The sequence below is a fragment of the Macrosteles quadrilineatus genome, unplaced genomic scaffold (genome assembly GCF_028750875.1).
Source record: "Macrosteles quadrilineatus isolate MER2022 unplaced genomic scaffold, UCM_ALF_1.0 Scaffold_6__1_contigs__length_79288215, whole genome shotgun sequence".
NCBI classification, from domain to species: Eukaryota; Metazoa; Arthropoda; class Insecta; order Hemiptera; family Cicadellidae; genus Macrosteles; species Macrosteles quadrilineatus.
This window is the reverse complement of record NW_026542599.1, coordinates 15,888,749-15,915,557: the sequence shown is the minus strand read 5'-3', so window position 1 is coordinate 15,915,557 and position 26,809 is coordinate 15,888,749. Positions and strand designations below refer to the sequence as shown.

General features: G+C 32.2%; 1 protein-coding gene across 4 annotated transcripts in view; it reads left to right on the top strand.

The window, feature by feature from the left end:
- LOC128996268 (hemicentin-2) overlaps positions 1-25,564 on the top strand; it is a 420,963-nt gene extending 395,399 nt beyond the window's left edge. For 3 of the 4 annotated variants that reach the window (XM_054421469.1, XM_054421467.1, XM_054421468.1), the window contains 6 exons: positions 3,194-3,297; positions 8,492-8,676; positions 11,401-11,562; positions 14,445-14,579; positions 20,706-20,919; positions 22,797-25,564. In XM_054421469.1, coding sequence (XP_054277444.1) covers positions 3,225-3,297; positions 8,492-8,676; positions 11,401-11,562; positions 14,445-14,579; positions 20,706-20,919; positions 22,797-22,903 — 876 coding nt within the window. In that variant the 5' untranslated portion in view covers positions 3,194-3,224 and the 3' untranslated portion in view covers positions 22,904-25,564. The remainder of the gene's footprint in view (positions 1-3,193; positions 3,298-8,491; positions 8,677-11,400; positions 11,563-14,444; positions 14,580-20,705; positions 20,920-22,796) is intronic. The other variant, XR_008491037.1, reaches the window with a different exon arrangement.
- Positions 25,565-26,809: the final 1,245 nt, after the last annotated feature.

Sequence of the window (26,809 nt, the reverse complement as noted above, 5' to 3'; positions counted from 1 at the left end):
GAATTTTTACCTTATTTTGTGGATAACTTACCTAAGATTTCAGTGGGTTTTACCGCTAGTTAAAATGTTTAGGTATATAAAACCAATAAACCACATAAACCAATAAATGTGAATAACAAATCTTCAAACAATGTTGAATACAATATTTGAGATCCGTTTTAATCGTCCAATAGCGAATCACGCTTTTTTCATAAGCCAGCTATTACACCATTATAGCACTCACAGCACGTGTAGAGCTTTTAACACATGACGGTGGTTGTGCTTACAATTGTGTTAAGTGGGGTTTCCGGCTAAAAGGTATGTTGATTGCTGCAACTGTCGGTGGTTTACATCTGGAAAATATGTGTTTGGATTAAATATTACAGAGGGAATATATGTGAATAATACACGAGTTATAAGGTCAGAAGAAGATAGTAGACTTATATTATGTTTTCTTTTAATACCTTTTTTTTATTGATACTTACTTGAAGGAGCAATACATAAATTATACAGTATATCCATCCTTCCTCAACAATAATCTTTGAATACCAAAACAAATTTGCCATTTCACTTACACCGAATACGTATATACGTATACTGAAGAAGCTATTTTTTTACAACCATGCGAAAATTGTTACATTGACAAACGTAAACAAAAGAATGTTAATAAAAAAATATTTGTAAATCTAATGAATAAAATATTGTCTTTGGACACAGCAATACGTTTTAGTCCACATGTTCAGTTTGATCTGCTTTCCCCAAATACAGATTATAAATAGATTACAGATTATACATGTAATGCAAAAACCTCTTGGCTTCAAATTTATCATCCTACGTAGGTGACACCTTTTTCTGGTAAATCGTTTAATCCCCAAAACATTAGCGTACTTCGCTGCTATCCCTGATTTTTATGGCAGGCACCATTCACAGGCTGCCAATAAACAGCCCTGTTAGTGCAGGCATTCGCACTAATTTCCATTTTAATTGAATGACCCTTCATCCCATCAATAGCCCTTTCCTCCCCCACCACCCTCATCGACAGACACTGCCCAAACAATAGGGCCACGTTCTACATTCAACTGTGTAATTGCTTAATTCCAACTTTTACCGAATACCAATTAGTTTCATAAAGTGTTTTACCTCGAATCTCCACGAACCTCGCTTGATTGGGAGCTTTAATTAGACATACTCAATCAATATGCTCGGCGTTATTTGGTCCATGTGAAACAGTGTTATTGTTATATATTGTAAAAACCTGTCATTATAGTTAAGTTATAATCTGATTACAAACTGAGTACAGGCTATGTCCTTCAATATTAATATAATGCACATTGATTGCTAATTAAATGGTACTTTGGAACTTGTTAATGGCTTTGTTGATATGCTATCATGTGAAGGATTATCTGATTGGTTTTGTATGCAATATTTTATACATTATTAGATATTACTTGACTTCGGATTAAGCTTTTCCCATGCAGTTTCTAGAGAGATATTTACGTACTAATAAGCAGTACCATTATTTTTTAAGGCAACACTTATCTTAATACGCCCCAATAAAATATGATGGTAAGCAAGTATGTAAGAAAATATTGTCCATATTTCAATCAATTACATCAATTATTTAAGATGAGGGCGTATTTAACGTATTCACCCCACGTATGTACGTATATTAACCGAAATTTGAGTAAAGAATGAGTGTAGGATGAGAGGCGCGATCTTGTAGTCTTGTTAGTAACTTAGGCCGACATTTTCCCTTGACACAGCTGTTAATTAATAGCCCATTCAACAAATTGCAACCAACTAAGCGACTTACAGTTTATAGTGGAATCCGAACCACATTTTTGCCTTGGTATTAACGAATGGGTCTAATTATAATGAAAGTACTGCGGATAGTCGTAGTACTCACTAGTGCGGACGTTAATCCATACCAGGGAGTATCGCATACGCAGGATAAACATACAAATATTCACAATTCGTTTCCTCCAAGAAGCTGGATTACAGGACGACGCTATCATCCCAGTAAATTAGAATTTATTTTATTCTGTTAGAGCCTTGTATATTACAGAGTTCAAAGTGAGAAAAAATTTTTTATAATTTTGGTGGTGTACAGAGAAAAATAGAGTAAAAAGAGAAAATTAATTTAAGGTACTAGATGCTAATACTAGATACTATGTCTTGTAATAATTCCACACTTGTATTAACAGCAATAAAAAAATGATTACCTAGCACCAAATAACCACCAAACTTATCACGTTTAACCACAAATGAGCAATGATACCACAATAAGACTTTACAACTTTCCAAAACTACCGCGCTAATCTCCTATCGTGATATAATTAGGTTGCCACAAAGTTTACTGCTACTGAACGCAGATTTATGAACCACTGGATTTCTGTTTATCTGATAATCAATCTATATGTCGCGTATTATCTGTTTAAAGCCACTCCCGAATGAGTTTGCGCTGAAACCTATTAGCAAATGCGATATAATCGCTATCGTATCATACCGCTATAACCACTAGCGCTTGGTGGACGATGGTCTAGATAGGGCGAGAATTGAGCAGCGTTTGCACAGGAATCTGTCATCATTTCCATTTTAATTGGATGGTCCTTGAATGCCATCAATAGCCCCGCCACTTCTAGTGTCAGTTCACGCCTTTTAAATGATCGCTGAACTTGACTTTTGTAAAAATCGTTTATCGAGTTCAACAGATGATTTCTATGAGTTGTTATGTTTGGAAAGTGCATTTAATTGATGTATTTAGAGTAAAAACAGTTTTTTTTTTTTTTAATTATTAGGAAGATAAAAATGTCACACCAAAATATTACCTTAAATCAAGCACTGTATAAATGTTTTAAAAATGCAGATCGATTAAATCTAAACCATTTTGATTTCACTTGGTGTAATTAATGGAAATGAATTATTTATAATGTATTGTATATCTTTGTAGAGTGTTTATGAAATTTAGGGTCCGCTTTCTATGGATACAGTTAAAATACAATAATATTACTGACAAATTTATAATTAACTACATGAAAACATTAAATAAAAACAAATATTTATTGGAAAATACTAATTTAACTTTTACAACCTTGTCAAACATGAGGAAATACCAACACTGATCGACATTTCGGCCTTGATACAGAGCGCTATTTTCAGAAATAAGGTAATCAGAGAAAATTTGGTGATTTTATTGAATTTGTTTTTGTTTCAGTAATCGGTGAGGCGTAATACCAAGCCACGGAATGGTGAACTCAAGTCCTCTGGCACTTATGGTTCAACTGACCATACTGGTCTCCAGCTCCCTACAAGAGAAAGGTGAATATTACGAGCACACAAGTATAATCTAATATAAATTATGTGTACGTGCGTGTACAATTTGAATATATTTTTAGAAGGAAGAAATTATTTTATTTGCATAAGTTGGTATGTTATTCAGTTTTTATTTTACAAAAGAAGGCATAAACAGATTTACATATTTTTTTTGTTTTTCGAATTGGAATTGTCCAAAACTTTGGTCTTGTCATCATTTAACGACAGCCTTTCATGATATAGCATAAAGCATATTAATAGCAAATGGCAATTGCTATCTACGTCTATAATTTATTTTGTTTGTAAAACACTGTTACGATTCAGCTACCCAGATAATTTTCACTGTTTGCCTTGTTTCAAATAGTGTACAATTAAAGAATACAGTTTTAAACAAAGAAGTAAATTTATTGAAGTAATTAACTTATTTGTTAAAATGAAAAATAAAAAATAGTATGTTTTATTAAAAATCTAGCTGTATTAGCTTTCCGATATGAACATACAAATAAAGTTTACTGTCCCTTTGACAATATTTCTATGATTAATTGTTTCATTGTGACAAAATAACAGTTGGTACGAATGGAATTTGGTTGGAGATTTTTGTTCTATTTTCAATTACCCTACCTAGAATATAGTTTATATTCTTTTCAAGCAGATAGAAATTATACGACCAAGTCACCAATAGGTTGGAAAAAAAATCATATTGGACGAAAACTGTTGCCAGTCTATGAGTGGCTAGAATATTTCACTTTTAAATTGGTTACTGTAATTTTCCGTGCTTAAACATTAAATGAAAAACATTTTCTCAGAATAATCTCAAGATCTACCACAATCAGTTGTCGTATTCGTTTTCGTTAAAGCATATTTCCATGTTAAAAACTAACTTTTTTGTTTACAAATAAGATTTTGACTAAAATTACCATTAATTGAAAATAGAGTACTAACTGTCTTAAATATACTAAATGGCACACTACTATATCAAAAGATCGGTAGTAAATATGCTTTTTTTATGAATTTTTAGATTTTAAACCATTTAACTTGACCATTTCAGCCAAGTAGGCAACAAAAACGTACACATACAAACTGCACAAAATGCTCAAAATACAAATTCAACAAAAAAATCTTATTTCAGTTCTAAATCTACGTATAACTGTATCGAGGTCATATGATTATCGATAGTACGAACACACCCTGCACGCCCCATGTTATGGCGCACCATTGTCAGCTATTATGCAGCAAGGGATGCCGAGTATAATGAACTGGGATTGTCCATATGGGACCGGTCACGTTTGAGGCAACATCAGATTTGATGGCCTGTCCCTACAACCCCCAGCGGCCCGTGTAAATACATAATCTGGCCCTTATCATGTACGGCAGTTTAGTTTTACCCGAAAATGTTGTGAAAAATCTTATGAAGTTGTGTTTTGTATTTTCTAAGATGAAGGGGGTTGGAATTGTTGCCGTTTATTGAATATATATTTTCAATACAATTGGATTTACTATTAAATAGATGTTTACTACAAATATATATTTATTTAGGTGCGTAGGTAAACTAAAATTGCTTTCCTTACATTTTAATGGTGAGTTTTGTGTAAACAATCTGGCAATTTAATGTATTACAGTAAAATTAAATTCTCGTATCACTAAGCACAGTGTTTATAATTATGTAGATAAATAACATTTTATTTGGGATTTCACAACACCTTAATTAACATACATTGTCAATACATGAGCTACAGATGTCGGATTTAATATTATTGTATTATATTTTTCTAGTACATCAAAATAGTATTCATTCAATAGAAATATAAAATAAAGTTTAAAATAGGGTAGCTCGGATTTTAAGACAATACAGGTACACTAAAATATTCAACAAGGAGTTTAAAAACTTAATTTTACATTTATTCATTAAGTCCAATTTAAAACTTATAAAAAAGAACGTGTAACCCAACTGACCAAATACTTACGCCAAAATATGTCTGATAAAATATACATGACTATCCTAGTGTAGCATATATCTTATTTTAATTTTACTCTAAGTCAACTATTATAACATTAAAGTTACCCACATCAAAATATGAATATTTGTTAATTCGCCCGCTTAAGTTTAAGAGTCCAATTTTTACGATGAACAGATATGGATTCTTTCTAACTAGATTTTGACTGACTTGAAATATTTTAAACAATATACTCATTTAATTTCATTTCAAACAATCTTTATTCATTTAGCTCATACTTACAGTACATTTAACAGTGTCGATAAGTGATTATTTATTAAAACTTAAAACTTAATGTGATATAAAACTTGCTACAACTTAAAATCGGACTTTCTAGCAGTTTGGCCGGAAAAAATCTTATTCGACGTTTTGCATATATTTACATCCACACAATGTATAAATTATTCAAATGTTGATAGTATTTAGAGTTCTTTTAATAGCATTTAGCTGTATAAACTAACAAATATACAAAAATTAAATAATAAAAATAAAGTACAGGACACGTATGATTAAAAAAAAAAAACATTGTTTCAATACTTTTAATTACCATACCAACCACTTTTTTTAATACAAAATCATAGCTGCAACATTGACAAATGCAAACAGTCCAGCTCTGATGAATGCTCTCGGGAAATAATGGAGTGTAAAATATGCATCGTCAAACCCTTGCATAAAATACGGCCCTAGATTGATTGTTGAAATATTACCGCTTGTTTATTGCATTGTATAAAACTCATCGCTTGGAATGATTGGCTAGATGATCAGTGATTATTATCTACATTGTTTACCCTGTATATGTCACCATGAATGACTGTATGTCACCGCAATGTCAATCATATATGACATGTCTGTCTCAGGAAATAGAATATAATTATAGTTCAGCTCATTGCATGACATACCCTAGACATGTATGTTGTGTTGACAATAGTAAAACTTCCCAACCCCACCCATTGCATGACGTGTATGGTGAAGAACTTGGCTTTAGTGAAGTGTGTTGTAAATGAATAACATGTAATGACAGTATAAAGTTCCGTAACTGAACGGATTGCATGTAAAGGCCAGGTTATTATGAATATCTATTCATAATAACATAGTGAAACATAGTGTTCGTACCACGGGCCGAAACGGTTTTTCAGCTCTCGAATGCTCGAAGTTCTTGACTTTGTCTCGAACTTAAAAAACGATCACGAGCTGGCAAAACGCCATTTTGGCCCTAAGAACGGAATATACTATTTAGTACCATAACACCACTAATCCATCAATCTATGTACAACATGCAACCAAGTAATATGTAACTATCGATATATTTTTCAAGTATTTTCTTCGTGGTGTAAGATGTAATGATTGAATAACACAGACTTGCCTATTTTTGAAAGGGCATAGTTGCTTGTTTTGAGGTAAAAAATATTCTGATAGGTTACTAGATACACTGCTTGGCATCATGTAATGATCTTTATTGCTGACCCACATCTATACGTGCATACTTGTGTGGAATACAATTTTTGTCTGACTACTAACAATACCAATTACATGATGTTTCGATTAACAAGCACCGTTACAAGCATAAAATAGATCTTATGTGAATAAAGTATGAAGAGAGATTATAAAACAGGGTGCAGACAAGTTTATCTAAGCTATTAACCACGATGTTCTAGCTACATTCTGCATCAAGGCTATCTAGGAATTTGATTCGGTGACTCGGTATTATTGTGGAGCAATCAAGCAAAATAAAACACCTCAATATCTAGTAATATGTGTATACAACAAACAGTACGATTTATTGTTGATATTTATATTAATAACGAACAAAGTTGAACGTGTCTTAGAAATCTCCAATGAATATTGCATTCAATTTGTCAGTTCACACCCCTTTTGGCTCTTAAAAGTAGTCACTTAAAAAAACAAAAAAAAAAAATTGTATTATAATACAAATTTCATTACACTTACTGTCCTGAAAATGATTTCCAGCCTTTTTCAGTTTTTCGTTTATCAAAAATATCAAAACATTCATAACCATAGGCCTAAAATACAACGAAATGTTTTAAGCCTTTATGCAAGATACTTCATAAATGTATAGATTTATTACACATTGTATTGTGCAGAAGTGTCTGATATGAAGTTGCTCGTCTCGTGTATAATGACAGAGATTGCACAGCTGGGTCCGGTCACGTCCGCCGTGGTTACATCACATGTAATGATGCTCCAACCTCAGTGTCTGTCTTGTAATGACCGTCCTACTTATAATAATGACCTTGCAAAATATCAGATACAATTCATGACATAATATTAGTGGAGAGGTTTTTTGTGTTAACGGTAGATTATATAATGACTAGACAAAGTGTATCTTTATTTAATACTCTACTCGATTCATCGTATTCAATGTACTAGTCATTCTATGGAATACATTATTATAATTTAACGTTAGTATGGATTTATTCCAATCCCTTTCTTGTAATTATACTATGTTGGTAAGGGAAACTTAACAATAATTCAAGTGGTTCCTGTGTGTTTTTTTTTTTTTTTTTTTTTTTTTTTTTTTAGGATAATACATATGTGATAGATTACATATCTCTATTCTCTCTTCCCTCTCTCTGGCTTACATATATCTCTGGATTAGTTGTCTTTTTTATGAAAGGTGTTGTAATTAAACAGTTAGGTTTTGTGTTTGGTTGTGTGTTTTTCTAACATTGTGACGGTAAAAGTACAGAAAAAACATTAAAAATATACAAAATTGTATTACGTGGTTGTTTAAATAAATATTTAAACACCAGTTTGACCTATCACCTGAAAAAAAAAAAACTATCCAAATCGTTCGTTTTTCAGACAAAGATTTCCGAAATTTCGTAATTTGATAAAAGGTCTGGACTTGTTAAGAGTTTTGAAAACTATATGATGGTTTTCTTAACTGCAAGATCACATTTTTGTAAATTATACTAATGCTCAAAATATGGATCAGCCTTATTTATACATATTTAAATGTGGATAGCCGAGTCAGTGCTAACTTTCAAATATAAGGGTCATTAGTTAGGCTCTAAGCGAGATAATTTCTGGACCAAGATGTCTTTTTTGCTCATATACGAGGCTATCTAATAAAAACGTAACGGTAGATAGACAAGTGTTTGAACTATCAGCGCAGAAACTAAAATAATATAAAAATAATAAATGCATATGGCTATTTAAAACTTGATTCTGTCTCTGATTTACAGCCAAAAGGGAGGTCCCCACACACAGACATGCCGCAGAGTGGCAACAGCTCTGGTACTCAAACTTTGAAGAGTTTCAACGTCTCACAGAACCCAGCTTTGACAACAATACTGTGTCTAACATCACAGTACAACTTGGCGGAACAGCCTTCCTGCATTGCCGAGTACGCAACCTGGGAGAACGAACGGTAAATAAAACTCTAGTAAAAAACTTCATATATTAATCGATGTATTTTATTGATGTGAGTCCAGTCATTTCACCAAAATGCAATCTGGAGCAGTGCTATCCTTAATAATACCTTTCAAAGATATGCTTGGCCATACACATGATCTTGAAGCATTGCTTTAGCGATAAAATCCATGAACTAAATCCTATAAGTTGATAATAGATTTTAGTGATATTTCAATTATCCCGGAATACAATTTTCGTACCATAACCTAACGATTTAGATTTATGCATGGCCATGCATATTATTACAATGCAATTAACGTCGCATTTGTTTTGAAGTATATTATATTGGACCTAGCTAGTGAATATGACCATAAAAAAGTAAATCAGCGAGTACCAATGTCCAGCACATCTTTTTTATCCGTGTTTCGTCCGTTATCCGTTTGCATTCAAGCGCAAACGACTGTTTGGATGAACAAAAAAGTTAAGAAAAATATTTTCCTTACAGTCTTTTTCTAAAGGTGTGCCTTATTTTAATAGTTGTATTACCATATCTTAAACTGTCTATGTGAAAACCTAACTTTCAAGGATAAATTTTTGTCTGCCGCTGATTGTCAACCAAGAAAATTTGAATGCATGGTTTTGGCCAATCTATAAAACGGTATTTTCCAATTTAGTAAATGTATTACTACAACTAATTCTAGTGATGGTGTAGGGTTTTTTAGCAAATTTAATAAATATTTTAAACACCTTTTGTAAACTATTTTAACGAATAAGCTCTATTTAGTTCAATAAGTTTCTATTGTCTTATTAACAATAGAATAACATATCAATAATGGTATTGCGCTGACAGTTAAATGACTTGCTTTCCAACGGTAATCCAAAATAAGGAAAATGTGATCTTATTCATGGGGAAAACTGAGCCAATCAAATAAATACTTGGATTTGTTAGTTAATTTTACAATCCAATAAACCTTCAGGTCATAAACTGTTTAACTCCTTTTAGGTAATAAATGGACGTTTTGAAATAAACAAGTTGAGATCCGATTGGTTTAATCTTTTCATTGATTAATTGCAGCACAACTGTATTTTAATTCGAATACTATTTAAATTAATTTGTTTGCTACTTAAACTGTGAAGCAACACCAAAAACACATAAATATTGAACTGTTTTCCAAACAAAAGCATTTAACATCATCTGGCCAAATACGTGTATTACTTGTAGTCACCTGGTTTGGTCAGCATTTATTAAGTTAGGATGAAATCGATATATTTCGTTTTTTTTTCAATATGGCTTTTGTGAGCCAAAAACAGTTCAATTTGCACTATTCTATTATACAATTTGTATTACAATACTAAGTATCAACAATTGATAATTTACCATTCGTTTTTGCTTTCTTCCCTATTGGGTCCAAATTAAACAGAGTTGTAAAGAATTTACGCCCAAGTTGTCAACGCTTTAGGAACTGATAAACTTAGTAAAATGTACTCCTTAATTATGAATGCATTTCAATAGCATATTTTAGAAATACATGTTTACTTTTTTACATAGTTTTGTTTCTTTTATTCCTCTTTGAGAGTTATAGACTTTTAATTCAATACCTGGAACATAAAATGATTAACAGTTTATGGCATAATAAAAACTGTTTACATTACATTTCAAACCCGATGTATAGTCTCCTATTATTACCCTTTGAAATTTTGGCAAAATTGGGCATATTTTAATCCTAATACGAGTAAAGAAATTACATGACTTTCGTAGCTTAGTTACTAAGACCAGCTGTGTTCTTAGTCAGGAACGTTAAACTAATGCTTAGTCATCAAGAACAGATGGGGCAGAACCCATTACCAATATTTTTCCTGATCAAGCATTTTTAACTGGGTAGCACTAAAATCACACGGCTAGCTACACATCTTTATAATTATTGAGAAATGTGATTTTGGAACTGTAATTCAGTTCGAGGTTAAATCCTAACCGTACAAAATTAACAAAACTATATCACGTATTGACACTTTTCAAATCCTTAAAATTTACATTTTACTTATGCATTTAAATTTATATATTGTTCTGTTGACTGGAAGTCTGTTAAACGTTTCGTAACTGATAAAATTATCAAGATGTGACTAGATATGGTGGTCTTTTAGCATTTTGAATGATTGGACAGTTAAGAAACGTAATGTCAGCGTTTAAGGGTTTTTTGCAGAAAATGCAAAATCCAACTATCACTTCAACAAATGGGTTATTAATCTGAGCTTGAATGTAGCTTAGACGGTTAAAGAAAAACTATTTCTTAATTTAAGTAACCTAAATTCTATCAAACTGCATATTAGATACGTAAATTACTCGTTATTGCTCTAGATTAAGGGCCAATCAGAAGTAAAGAACATTTTTTGATTACTTTAAGTTCTACCTAGTTTTACACCAATTTATCTTTCAATGATCTTTTATCATTTTATCATAAGCATTTACTATCACATTTTCTTTAATCTTATGTCGTACATAGTACTTGAATATAGTTGTGTTTACAATAGTCGTATTCTCCTTACCATACAAATTTATAACGATGACATATTAATTAATATTGATTAGTTTTATGATGTTCTCATAGCAATTCACCTTAAATTTATGAAGCTCAGGACTTGATGACTCCGTAACTTTTTCATGAAATTTATTTATTATAAACAAACAACTACACTGATGTTTTTAAATTGTTTTTCATTTCTTGTTTCTTGTTTTCTACAGATATCCTGGGTGAGACGGAGGGACTGGCACATCCTGACGTCTGGGATGTTTACATACACCAATGACGAGAGGTTCCAGGTACTACATGGTGAAGGGAGTGATGACTGGACCCTGCAGATCAAATATGTACAGAAGAGAGACAACGGCACCTACGAATGTCAGGCAAGTCCAACGAAAACCATTGATTTCATTACTTTTTCTACAGTTACCTGATGAAGTGGGCTTTCTTGCACTGATTATGTGACGGTCATTCAGTTATTAACAATACTTTTTGGAATATCATGGATACCAGTCCAAAACCCAGTTTTGGCTATTGCCGGTAATATTGGCAATTCAGTGGATGCCTCTCGCAACTCCACTAGCCAGCATAATCTTGCAGTTTGGTTGGGCTTTGTTGAGTGTCACAAATAATGGGTACATCGATTGCTACATCGCGTTCGTTTGATTTGGTCGTTGCATGAAATATGTGGCCTAATTGTTCTGCTTGCAAGAGGTGTCATATTCCGTGTAACATGTAGGACAGTATTGTGTCTTTTTACCTTACTTGGGAGTTATTTTACTGCTCTAAGATTGCACCAGATATCGAAGCCAACCCTGCTTTAAGTTTGAAGACTTTATAATAACCTTATAAAAGTAATATGTTAAAAGACCCCATTATCTATCTATACATGTATAGTCAAAAGATATATTCAATCATATAATGGGAAATTAATATTGTCGTTATATATTTTTAACTAATGCAGATTTTTTAGGTTATGCTTGTTTTTTCACATGGTTATTAAAAACAATATTTCAACTTGTGTTGTATGCATTTCAAGTTACTCGGTCTCAAAAATAAAAAAGATTCCTGGAACACTTGAGTGATTATTAACATAGAACACCGCTAAGTTCAAATTTATAGATGAAATACATCCCTGAATCCCAGCCCGCAACTTAAACAAACGATTTCTTAGGAAAACAAGAGATGTGTTTTTAGAGATGTAGTATGAGAAATGATATAGGAAAAACTATATTTTATTCTTCTTGAATTTAAATGCTACACAAAATACTACGACGTGTTTACAAAAATATAGATTGAAACAACCATCGTTCATATCTAATCTCAAAATAAACATTCCACCCTTCCTGCATAATTCGTTCAAAAAACCTAGGAGATCCAGAAGGAAACTTCATTTTAAAGAGATTTACCTCAGGTAAGAGAGCCGAGGAGGATTGGAATGTAAATTATATACCTCATTTTCTCCTCCATGTTAAAAATATGGCCGCCTAGAGAGACTTTTGTGTACATAAATAAGAGGGTCGAGGCGGTGCTGGTGGTGGTGGGGGGGGGGGGGGGGATGAAGGGGCCACGGAAAGTACACAATATTAAAGTTTACAGCTTCGTTCGGATCAGCTCGCGAGACGAGGCCATATCATTACTTATTGACCGAGCCTTGAATAGTTGATAACCTGCTGTAGTGCTGATAACCTCGTACCCACAATGTTAACGGTTACATTGCCTTCACCCTCTCAGCTACGTTATTGGCTAAAAATGTTCGCCTCTTGTAAACGTTTCATACGATGTTTATTGTTTTGTGTTTTTATCTTTTGTGTACATTCAAAAGCAGTGTATTAGGAAAGTAACATAAAAGTATATAAAATACGTTGAATAACACCTTGTATTAATATATTTACACGTATACTGTTTACTCACAAGACGGTAAATATACACAAGAGTGTTGATCTATTCAGATTGGTCACTCCAATCAGAACGAACCACTCTCTAATTGGCGAATCAGATTCGCCTATTGGATCTGATGATTGGAGTGCCTAATCAAAATCGATCACCACTCACCTTCTTTTATATGTATTTACCTTCTTGTGAGTCTACAGTTTAAGTGTGAGTATATTATTAAAAGTGATATTTGACGGATTTTTGTTTGTTTGTACCTTTAGGCAATGATCTAACACGTACGATGAAAGAAGTTATTTAGGAGGGATAGCGAAAGTAGTTAAAGACTTATAATCAAAATATGTATAAGTACACTTATAGTTTGTGTATACTAATAAGACATTACCACAATAAGACTAACGGTACTGAAACAATTTTCAAACTATTTTATTATACCATAATTATTGGAATTACGAACTAACAAACACCAAAACCCTTTTAGTTGTCCATTTCAGTAAATTTAAATGGAAAAATCTGCTTTTTGTTGGATAAGCTGGAGACTGAACTGTTCAATTTCAGTCCGAAGTCCAAAACTCTACAAATGGAATAGGAATACCCCTAAACAATGTATATGTTAACTATACTAATGTATTTTATAAATCGAAACTAGAACAATACTGTATATAAAACAGCACTTCTTCAACGTTATGAATGTTTCGCGTCATTTTTTAAAAACGTCGATTGTTAAATGATTGAAAATAACTGATAAATCAAGCTATAACTCAAGAGGGATCAGTAACAAAATTATACCACTAATTATACTATCAATCCCCGGTGGGCGGGCTCAATTAATTACGTTATAATCAGCGGAAATAGATTACGTCCAATTTATCATGTTATGTTTGGACAAGTGTTGTAATTAAAGGTAAAATTAATAACTGTAATTTTTGTTTATACTTTTTTATGGTTGGTAAAATGTGCAAGGTCAATCACGCGGTTTTGCTTAGAGTACAAGTTATAATTCTGCTGTGTGTCTGAAAAAACAAAAAAAATTTTGGATGTTTTTTGTGTACTTTTTACCTAGGACGCTAGGTACGAGCCCGGAATTGTTTTTCACGTTACTTCAGGGTAGACCTATGGGTTATGGCATTATCACTTAGATAAAATCTATTGGTGATTTGTCGGGATTGAACCCGGGACCCCAGGAACCGGAGTCCCGCGCTTTAACCACTAGACCGGCTCGTTCCCCAAAGACCCATACTATGTCCTCCCTTAACAATTTAATAATAATGGTGTTAAGTTAATACTGACTAAAGATAATAATTTAAGTATAATCGTGAATCTTTTTGTGAATAAAGGTTTATGTGTACTTAATTTGATATAATTATAATAGGTGTCTACTGGAACTGGGATAATGTCTCATTTCGTCAATCTTCACATTGTTGTCCCGGAAGCATTCATCCTCGGAAGTGGCGAACACCATGTTGATGTCGGAAGTGTGATCAGCCTAGTCTGCATGATTGACAAGGTAATTTCAATTCTAGCTATAAAAATACTAATAGCTAAAGTACGATGCTAAATTTTAATCCTTCCAGGTCCCATTTAAAATCGGAATACGCTCTTTGTTGATGAACTTTAAGGAAAATGAAAACGAAAGACATAACAGGTTCGACATAAGACTAAAAAAAATTACATTTGAGCTTTGGACTAAATAACAATAGCTTTTCAGCTAGACGGTTTTTATCAAAAGTTTATTCTTTGGATTCGAATTTAAGGTTACTTTAGGTATTCAGTATATTTTTATTTAACCACGAGTCTAGACCGCGTTCACTATTTATATCATTATATCTGACTTCACAAAATGCTTTTATAAGCCGGTTAATATCATAATATGTATCTATATAAAGTTTTCAAAATTTAAGGAAACCAGATGCATATAAAACCAAATAAACGAGATCTACGAAAAATACTAAGCTTGCAAGAAGTTTAGTCATATTTACAATAAACATTCAATAACACTAAACGTCCTCTATTCAACAATGCATATTACCTGATTTGAAATAAAGTAAATACATATTAGCTAGCTTTTTCGTTGTAGTATTTATTTGAGTTGCGTTTTAAACAACTCCCTGATCCTCAATAAAATTTATATACTTACTTACTTAAGTACTTACTTTCAAAATTACTTCAAAAAACTTTCAAAATTAAAGAAACCAGATCCGTAGAAAACCAAATAAAGGAGATCTACGATAGATACTAAGATTGCAAAAAAACAAGTTTAGTCATATTTACAATAAACTTTCAATACCACTAAACGTCATATATATCTATCCAACAACGAATATAAGCTGATTGGCAATAAAGTAAATACATATTAGCTAGCTTTTTCGTTGTAGTAATTATTTGAGTTGCGTTTTAAACAACACCCTAATCCTCAATAAAATGTATATACTTACTTTACTTACTTACTTACTTAAGTAAGTAAGTAAGTTTTATCCTCAATAAAATTTATACAGGGTGAGTTTCTACTAAGTACGTTAATTTTTACCAGTTATTCTACTCACTAAAAGGAACAAAAAATGACAAACAAAAATTTTCCATCCCCACTCGTTATGCTGTAATGGCCGATTATGTGAATTTTTAAAATTACCTGTAGTAGCTTCACTAAAACGAGCATAGAAATTAAGCCAATACACGTACAGCATAATAATTTATACCAATAAAAGGAGCGTTAAATGTCCTACAAAACCATTGCAACACCTTTAACATACAACCATATTTTCACCGTTGTATGTCTCACATAACATAAAAAAGGAGTTTAAAAATTAATTCTCTACAACTTCAAATTGGTTTTACAACTACACATACTAATGTGATGTTTTGTCAAATTACGTAAAAAACTTTACCATTTCAAGCCCTTTAAAATGATGTAACCCATAAGGTTATTACTGTATTAAAAGTTCGAAAAATTAGGTCAAAACCGCGTCAAGGTCCGAGTTTTCGGAATCAAAACATTGAACCAAATAATGTAATACAGTATCTGTTAATTTCTTTGCTATCTTATAATCAGCTGACATCTGATCAGCTGGGTCTTAAACTTTGTTTACAAAACTATACGATTGCAATTGTTGGCTTGTAAACATTTAAATTATTAACTATTTCATTATTTTATAATTCTATGACAAAAATTCAAAATAAATTTGATAAAAATCTAGGTTAATACATTTGTACAAATAAACAAAATGAATCCTGTAAAGTCTGGTTTCTAGATTTTTAATCAAAGTAAGTTTTCAAAATGTTTACCATTTTTGCTCTATTACATGTGGTCATAAATATGGTCTTTTCCGAAAGTTTTTCACTGTTACCATTAATTTTAGCTCCTCTTGAAGAAGGTTGGAAGCTTAAGTCCAATTTCTTAGCTCATCCGCTGTTTGAACTAGTGTTTGGTAATTTTCCTATTTGAGGTAACCTCAAGCGTAGTAGTCCATTGGAGTCTGGTGACTGTGGTGGCCAAGCAATTGATCCGCCTCTTCCAATCCACATTGAGAAAGTATTTCCAATGTAAATTCGCACACCATTATTGAAGTGGGGAGGTGCACCATATGCTTGCTAAACTATTCGCTTACGTACATCCAACGTCTTCAATGAGCCTTGGTAGAGTATCAGTAAGGACGTTGAGATACTGACCGCAGTTTAATGAATATGGAAGATCAATGAAATGGCCAACTAACTGGTTTTAGAGTAATCTATTCAACTGAAATCTTGTTTGGTTTCGACACTGGTGTATCACATGTGGGTTTTCTGTAGCATAGTGATGTCCATTATGGATGTTGTAAATACAATCCCGAGTAAACTTGGATTCGTCTGTCCACAAAATCGACTTGAGGAAGTCACGATGATCAAGTCAACTAACAGAGCGACATAACTGAAGTCTCTGTAGACAATCTCTTGGTTCAATAATCTGTACTCGTGTAAAATGGTAGGGATGCAATTTTTCCTTTCTCAATAGCTGAGAAATACCTAAGTCACGAGAAACTGTCATTGTTCTTGTCCGTGGATCATCCTCAAACCACCCCAACACATCTGACACAGCTTCTTAAACACATACACAATGCACGTCTTGTATCACGTTCCCAACAGAATGATGTTTAGTGCCCATGGAAACTTGTATGGACACTGATGAATATTCGTTCATTTGAAAGTCACCTATTAGGAAACTGACGACTGTATTCACGTCAGATTACAGCCGCATTTGAGAACAGAACCCGGAAAATGAAATCATATCAAGACAATCTTTAATTTTTAAATGTATATTGACTTAGCCAATGCATTCATGTAAATCTGGCCAATTAAATGATTTATGATTTATGATTTATGACACTTTGTTGGTGAACACCGACATAGCACTAAAAAATTATAATATTTTCCAAGTATGTTCACGAAATAGTTAATAGTTTGAATGTTTACAAGCCAACAATTGAAATCAGCTGGTTTTGTAAACAAAGTTTAACACCCAGCTGATCAGATGTCAGCTGATTATAAGATAGCAAAGAAATTAACAGATACTGTATTACATTTGGTTCAATGTTTTGATTCCGAAAACTCGGACCTTGACGTGGTTTTGACCTAATTTTTCGAACTTTTAATACAGCAGTAACATAATGGGTTACATCAGCTTAAAGGGCATATAATGGGAAAGTTTTTTACGTAATTTGACAAAACATCACATAAGTGTTAATAGTTGTAACACCACTTTGAAGTTGTAAAGAATTAATTTTGAAACTTATTTTTTATTTTATGTGAGACATATAACGGTGAAAATATGGTTGTATGTTAAAGGTGTTGCAACGGTTTTGTAGGAAATTTTACTCTCTTTTGATTGGTATAAGTTTTTATGCTGTACGTGTATTGGCCTAATTTCTATGCTCGTTTTAGTGAAGCTACTACAGGTAATTTTAAAAATTCACATAATCGGCCATTACAGCCTAACAGGTAGGGATGAAAATTTTTTGATTGTCATTTTTTGTTCCTTTTAGTAAGTAGAATAACTGGTAAAAATTAACGCACTTAGTAGAAACTCACCCTGTATACTTACTTACTTAAGTAAGTACTTGAGTAAGTAAGTAAATAAGTATATACATTTTATTGAGGATATTTAGTATATTTATATATATATATATATATTTATATATTTATTTATATTTAATTTTTATTTATATTTATATATATATACATATATATATATTATATATTTATATTTATAGTATATTTAGTATTTTTGAGGAATTTTATTGAGTAAGTTTTATCCTTAATAAAATTTATATACTTACTTAAGTAAGTACTTAAGTAAGTAATCAAATAAGTATAGAAATTTTATTGAGGATAAAACTTACTTACTTACTTAAGTAAGTAAGTAAGTAAAGTAAGTATATAAATTTTATTGAGGATTAGGGTGTTGTTTAAAACGCAACTCAAATAATTACTACAACGAAAAAGCTAGCTAATATGTATTTACTTTATTGCCAATCAGCTAATATTAAGGAACGCGGCAGCGTTCCGCCCCGCCAAGTCCCCCAGCGGTACACAGCTGCTGCAGTGTATATATACATGACGTGACAAAGTGGCTTTTTTACTCGTCTATAGCTCTGAAGAAACAAAAGCTATTAAAATAATTGTTCATCCACTGGATAGGGGCAATCATTCTTGGCAAAATAAAAAAAAGAATTTAAAAAAAGGTTGTGTTTGAGCCAAGAAAAACTAGTTTGAAAATTCACAAATTTTCCGTGTTCTCCTTCTTCTCCTTAAATGTTGACGGACCTACAGCCCAAACCACTGGCTCAATTTTAATGTTTTTTATGTTGTTTGAAAGCCCTTAGCGTGTAGATGTGCCTTTTGAGGGTCACAAGTCGGTGCGTTGACCCATAAACCCTTGGCAAGCCCTCAAAGTACGATTTTGGCCCATTTAAATAACATGGGATTAAAATCAAAACAAAAGAAGGATCAGCTGCGATTAAATCTCAATTAATTTAAAATGTTAGAGAAATTCATAGGATCAGCTGAAAAATTATTTTAAAACTTTTATAAAGTATTTTTTTCAGGTATACCGAATGATTTGAGCTACTTACTATATAAAATTACTTAGAGCAGTGATATTCCCCGATACTTTCCATTGAAAAATGCAGTGTACCGATGGTATACTGGTACAGCAGCTCGTCATTTTTAACAGTTTAATACTACTTATCAAAACATATGAAACCTAGGAACTTGAAACTTAGTACTAGTACTAAGGTTAGTTTTAACATTGTTTTTTCATAATATTGCCAAAATTTATTTAACTAAATAAGGTTAGTTTTATGTTTTGATACACTAAAACAAATAAAACAATCGGGAAAATTCGTCTACGTATGTTAAACAAGCAAAAAAGTGAATGTAAAAAGTGATATGTAAATTTAGGATAAAAATGAGTTTTTCAATATTTGTTTTGCCTTATGCTATTTCTAACAAACCTAATCTGTTTGATTACATTTTTACTTCTCTAATAAGGGCTCAATTTACACTAGTCTTTAGATATACGAGTTTAATTATCGGAACACTTATGTAACACCAATGCATTTTATGTGTAGTTGTGCCCTGGTCTATATAAGAGAAAAGAGGATTTTTATTTTAACTGTTAATTTTCTACAAAAACAAATACAATCTAACAAAAAACCACTAAGTGGTAACACTTCCCCCGCCAAGTCAGCAACCCAAAAAAGACAATAAATCACCACTTTTCCGCCAAGTAAAACAATGTAATGTATGTAAGTTTGGCCACTTGGCGACAGACTTTTGCTTGATCACTTTAAAAAATACCATAAAATTAGTTTCATTGAGCAAGTATCTCTCCCAATAGTACATTGCTAGATGAGAGCTTATTTTACAAAATTTGACCTTATTTGTGTCACATTTCATAAAATCATAATAGTGATGGTTTTATATTTACTGATTACCTCGAAATTATTATACTTAGTTGGACTAATTAATTAGAGAAGTTGATTTGTGAAATTATCCACCAACGTAACTTTAATGAAAAAAAAAACAAGCAAAAGTCTGCCGCCAAGTTGCCAAACTTACATACATTACATTGTTTTACTTGGCGGAAAAGTGGTGATTTATTGTCTTTTTTGGGTTGCTGACTTGGCGGGGGAAGTGTTACCACTTAGTGGTTTTTTGTTAGATTCATTGTTGGATAGATATGTATGACGTTTAGAGTTATTGAAAGTTTATTGTTAAATATAACTTAACTTGTTTTTTTTTCTCAAGCTTAGTTATTTATCGGAGATCTCCTTTATGTGGTATTCTACGGATCTGTTTCCCTTAATTTTGAAAGTTTGAAGTACTAGAATCACACCTAGATACCTAATTTCAAACATATCTAGGCATAAAAACCAATTATTTTATCTTTCAAAAACACCATATTGAGTAAGGTATGAATCAAAATATATCCACCAATAACACAAAAGATCATAACAAACTATGTCAACATGTGCGTTTGTTTTGTTGAAAAAACATCTTACGGTGCTTGTAATTTGATTGCGATAAAAAACACACTGTATAAACAGTTTAAAACTCATTTTAATGTACTCTAAACGTGTTTATGATTCCTCTTCCGCAGAGCCCACAGCCTCCCCAGTACGTCTTCTGGTACCACAACGACCGCATGATCAACTACGATACGGCCAGGGGTGGAGTGACTGTGGAGACGGAGCCGGGGGCGAAGACCCAGAGTCGCCTGACGATCAGGGAGGCTCACGACACCGACTCTGGAAACTACACCTGCAGCGCGTCCAACACTGAGCCAGCCTCCATCTTTGTCTTCGTATCTGAGGGTGAGAGTTCTGTGGCTGCACATATTTGTAAAATATCCGCAGAAAACCTGCAGACATCTATACAGGGTGTTTTTTTTTTAAGTGTGCCACCATTGGGATCTCAGTAACTAATGATTTTACAGCAAACTTTAAATGGGGAACATTCCCTTGTTTTTTAAGAGGTTCAAAAATCATTAAATACAATTTTTGTAAATAGCCGACATTTTCCAATATGGTGGTCAACTTTAAAATTTCTTATGGAACACCCTATATTTTATCATGTTTTCGGATAAAACTTTTTTTTATTCTCGATACTTTTTCGGTAAATTCACTCGTTTAGGAGTTACAGCCTATGGAACAAAGACTTCCGGTGTACATTTTACATCATGTAGCTCCTAAACAAGTAGGTTTATAGCGAAAATGCGAAGAGTAAATAAGTCTTAAAACTGCATCCACATTCCATGAATACCATAAAATACACAGTTTTCTACTTTTCAAGTTTGCACCATTTTGGAAAATGGCTGCCATTTTTGAAATAATAGAATTAATATTTTTAAAGATTTTTGTGGTTTTTATGGAATGTGGGTGCAATTTTAAGACTTATTTGACTTATTTACTACTCGCATTTTCGCTATAATCATATTTGTTTAGGAGCTACATGATGTAAAATGTACACCGGAAGTCATTGTTCCATAGGCTGTAACTCCTAAACGAGTGGGTTTATCGAAAAAATGTCACGAATAAAAAGGTTTTTAAATTGCATGTTCTATCCGAAAACATGATAAAATATAGGGTGTTCCATAAGAAATTTCAAAGTTTACCACCATATTGGAAAATGACAGCCATTTACAAAAACTGTATTTAATTATTTTTTAACTTCTTAAAAAACAAGGGAATGTTCCCCATTTAAAGTTTGCTGTAAAATCATTAGTTACTGAGATCCCAGTGGTGGCACACTAAAAAAAAAAAACACCCTGTATAGATCAGCTTAAGACAATATTTTACTTAAATAGAACAACGTTAAATGAGGCCTTCAGAGAATGTACTACTGTTTTAATTGTTGAATTATTTTCTGTGTTATGCTAAAAAAACGTTCAATGCCATACATTTTCTCCCCCAACTTCAAAATTAGTTTTCACTTGTATTAGGCTACCATGTACAATATACAAATCCAAATGCACAATGGCATATTAAAACCGAACATCTAATGTAAAATGAGTAGATAATAGGTTTAAATTATTTGTAAAGCTTTGTTACACAACTAGCTCCTTTACAGGCCTCATTGGGTAGTATCATTGACTATTAGTCAAAGGTAGTATCTAAAAGAGATATTCCCATTCAATTTTGGTCACCAAAGTGATCATGATGCATATAATGAGCAAGGATCTCCAATATCATACTCAAATAAAACATCATTGATTTAGCCCCTAAAGACTGTGCTGCAAAGAAATTTTTTTAAATTTTTATTTAATTTTTCATACATTTTTAATGATTTATTTAACTTGGAAGACAATGAAATTTAATTCGGGTTTTATTCAACGTTAATAATATAAGACTTTAAATAATATAAACTCTCTTTTTGAGGTTTGCCCTGCTTAGCTACAATTGTGTTGAAATTAAGTAAAGCATTAATTATCTACATTTTTAAGTGTATTAAAATTGAGAAATTCATTTAGCCAATAGACGAGTCTTTACAGTGTTTGCTAACTAATTTAAGGCTGCTGGTTCCGTCATTAGGAGCTTAGTAGTTTTGACTAGGTGATAATTGCCACACATTTTCTTTATTATAACTTTTAAATGAATTGTCAATGCAACCATTTCCACTCTTCAATCATCACGACCATTAAAAACCCACTCTAACGTCGTGCAAATTCGACTCTCAACTCTTTTTGTTTCAGGTGACAAGATGGCGGCTATTTCCCGCCGGAAATCCTCCTCAGGTTCCGGCGTCGACGTAATGCTCTGGTTTGTGATTCTTCCACTTTTAGCAATGGCTACAAGATAAGACTTCATGACTTTCCTATGCCTCTAGCTCATTCCCATGGCACAGACTGATAGTGCAGTGGACAGACTTTCAGTGAACCATGCAGTTTACTTATGAGTCGTTTTACTACTAGACTAACGATTTCTATTTGACCAGTTTGTTTCATCCATCTTTAATAATCCAATCTGTAACCCAGTTCGATCAAACTTTAATGTAGTTGTGGATATTCGTATTGTATTCTGAGGTGGTTATTACGATTTCGGTTTTAAATTAGTGGTATTTTCTCAATAAGTAATTTACTGGTAGGGGCGAAAACACACATGTGATTTTCTACAGGATAGTTATATAGTGAATAGAGAATATTGTACATAGTTTCCGGTTAGGAAATTGTATTATATAGGTTACGGATTTTGGGCTTTACTTGAAAAATGGTTTAAATTGAGAATTTTTTGCACTTTTTACTATATTTCTGTTAAGCATATTGTAAGACATAAACTAAACTAAGATACCGTCAAACTACGAATGTAATATACTGAAAAGAATTTGTTGAACCTTTACGTTTTTTCTACACTCAAACATATGTTAAAAAACCATTCCTTTTTTTACTATAACAAAACACGACAGTTTAAATTATCATATGAATATATACTTCTGCTTGTAAAGCCCATTGTTAAAATATACTGTAATACATTAAGTGCAATATTTAGTTTTCGGTAGAAACATTTCGTTTGTAAATTTACAATCTATATCAATAAAACAGGGTTACCAATGTAAATATACCATGAAAATGTAAAATATGATTAAGTTTAGAATTGTTTTATACTTGATGTGCATATTGCTCTTATAAAAAAAATATTTGATTGTTTTATCAATTATTCACAGTAGTTAACAAAAACACATTCAGCCATGTGTTGCCAAATTAGTGTTTTTTATATTGTTTGGATGATTTAGATTTACTTAAAAGTTCCTTGGCAGTACATATATGAATTGACAGATACATTCTTATTTTTAATAGAGTTTATAGTAAACTATTTATACATTTGAAATTTACTAGTGTAAGTAGTAATGTTATTAATGTTTTACATAATTCTGATTTCTTTAAGAAAGCTACATTGTAAATCTACCGGTTGGACTTAGTAGATAATTCTAAAACTCATTAAAAAATTGTGTTTTATATAAATATGGCATTGTATTGCAAGTTATGTTTAAAACACATTCCCACTACATTTTTTCATTACGTCAGATACTTTTTTTCAAAATGTTCAATAAGATTAATTCAGAAATAATTGATTTGATGAGTCCCGATAGAAATCTATTTCCAAATAAAACATTATTTAAAGAATAAGGTGATTCTGAGCCAAGTATTGGTCAACTTAAATTTTCCTTTTATTACCGTTAATTGTTCTGTTGGTTTGTAGTTACTGGAAAATAAAATACATTTTTGCCCGAAAGCAAGAATTTGGAGCAGTCGACTAATTAAAGGTGAAATGGCGTTCCGCGTTATCATTCATTATCAGCCGCTAAAAACAGTTAGGTTAGGTTAGGTTATGTTTGGTTACGTTAGGTTAGGTTAGGTTAGGTTAGGTTAGGTTAGGTTAGTCTAGGTTAGGTTAGGTTAGTTTAGTTTAGTCAGTTATTTTATATTTCCAGCAAAAAAGATTTGGGTTTTAAAAACTGCTAACCTAACCTAACCCAACCAAACCTAACCTAACTTTATCCATGTTTTGCCTCCTGGATTGATTGAGCAGTCAGTGTACCGGTCCGCACAACGTTATAGTCACTTTTGTTTATGCCGGCCAAAAGTATAAATTTTCTACGTTACGTGTTACGTGTTAATAAATGTTTCGTTTGTCAGTGTGTGTGTATATGTGGACTTCAATGATGACCAAATGCTATTAACAGTAGATTAACAAGAGATAAAATTTGAGAATGGGGTGTTGGCCCCGAAACTATAGTCGTTATAAAAGACTACTTGGATTGATGACATAAATAAGGTATTTTACCTAGTATTATTACTAACCTAACCTAACTGATTTGTAGTGGCTGATAATGAATTACAGCCTGGAATGCCCTTTGACCTTCAAATAGTCACCTGCTCCGAATACTTGCTTTCCACAAAACATTCTTGCATTTTCAGTTATTACTTACCAACAGAACAACAGTAATATGTGAAAAATTTAGTTGACCCATACTTTGCTCAGAATTACCAAAAACTGTTTTTAAGTAATAATATATTTTGTGACAGTCCACATAAGTTAAAGTCAGCTCCAAGTTCGGGCTCAAATGTGTACAACTTTGACTTTAGCATAAGGAGCTTCAGGCATAATTTTATACACTGTAAATATGTGATATTAGTAGTGTGTAAGGTTTTAAGATAGATCGAATAGCTCGATATCAGACTTGTTACGACGCTCTCTGCTTCGAACTTTTTATTCCTGTATTACGTTATGTCTGTTTATACTTTCATATTTCATATCTGTTTACATATACTGTACATACCCCATGTAAAGTGATAGATACCCAAGCTGGGCCGACCTTTGTATATAGTATACATATGTATCTGCTCGGCCCGGCAATATGACGCCTAATGTATTATTGCACCTTTCAAATTCCATCTCCGACCATCAAACGTTTTTCATTAGGTTCTGTTTAAATAAATGTCTATATTTTATTGGTTGTGTATGGTGTGTTTGTGTATTATTTATCTCCTTTCTTTTGTGGTGATGACTATCTAAATGTGTTAACTATTTTAACATCTGTATTCTGGAGAAATATACATGGTGTCACGTAAGTAAACAGCCAATATCCAGTAAATGTAAATTTTATCCATGTATGAAAATTCAGAGAAAATGAAGGAACTATTTTTTCAAAAACTGTTTTGTTAACCATGAAATCAACCTTTTTGTATTTTTTGTACGTAAAGAATTTTAGAGTTGAATTGTTCTAAACGATCTTTGCAGAAAATGGCTTGTATTTTTAGGTAGCAGTTACCCACGGTTAATTAAATATAGTCTAATTTAAAATACAAAAATAGTTACAATCTGATTATTTATAATTTACATTGAAAAAGACCAAACTTATGAAATATATTGTCAAGAACGCTTCTGTTTAGCATTACAACAATGATTCTCGTAAACTTACTACGTCTACAGACACATACAGCACATGTAGTCGTTTTATCGTATATTTAATAACTAGGGTATAAAAAGATTCTTACCCCCGGATAAAGTTTCACGATTGAGGCAAAGCCGAGGTCGGAAAATAAGCAGGAGTTTAACGGTTGAAAAAATAAACACTTTTTCCAAGTGATGAACTCATTATATAACAAACTAAGCTATAAAAAGAAAATTGTTTTCATGTCAATAATCTCTTGAATCAATGTTCAATTATGCTAATTAATGGAACTAAGTATATTTATAGTAATTAGAGGTCGTTCAGTGGTCAAAACTCGACCAAAAATATGTAATGTACAGACTCTATTTTAACCCCATGCTGTAATTAAAACATGTGATTGGAATTTCTTCGATTTGTTTTTATTTTATACTAGCAGAGCGCCCGTCCTTCGTACGGGGTTGGCATATACGTATGCTTAATTGCAGTTATACTCAAGCTTTGCGTTTGCAATGGTGGGAGGACACAGTGTGATAAAATTTGGTTCATAAATTTACGGTAAGATATAACACATCTACCATTGCCGTAATGTTCTACCATTTCACCTTAACAATAGAAAAAAATAAATTATCAAACATTCGCACAATATCACAAATTATTCATTAAATTAAAAACTCAAACCTAACTGTAAACAATCTTACTTTGACAGTTCTCATTGTGTGTCACAGCTTTTTTTGCTGCTTGGTTCAAATTAGCTGTTGTCATAAATGCAAAAACAAAATAATAATAGTGCTGCACCCTGTTGGGAAACCTTAT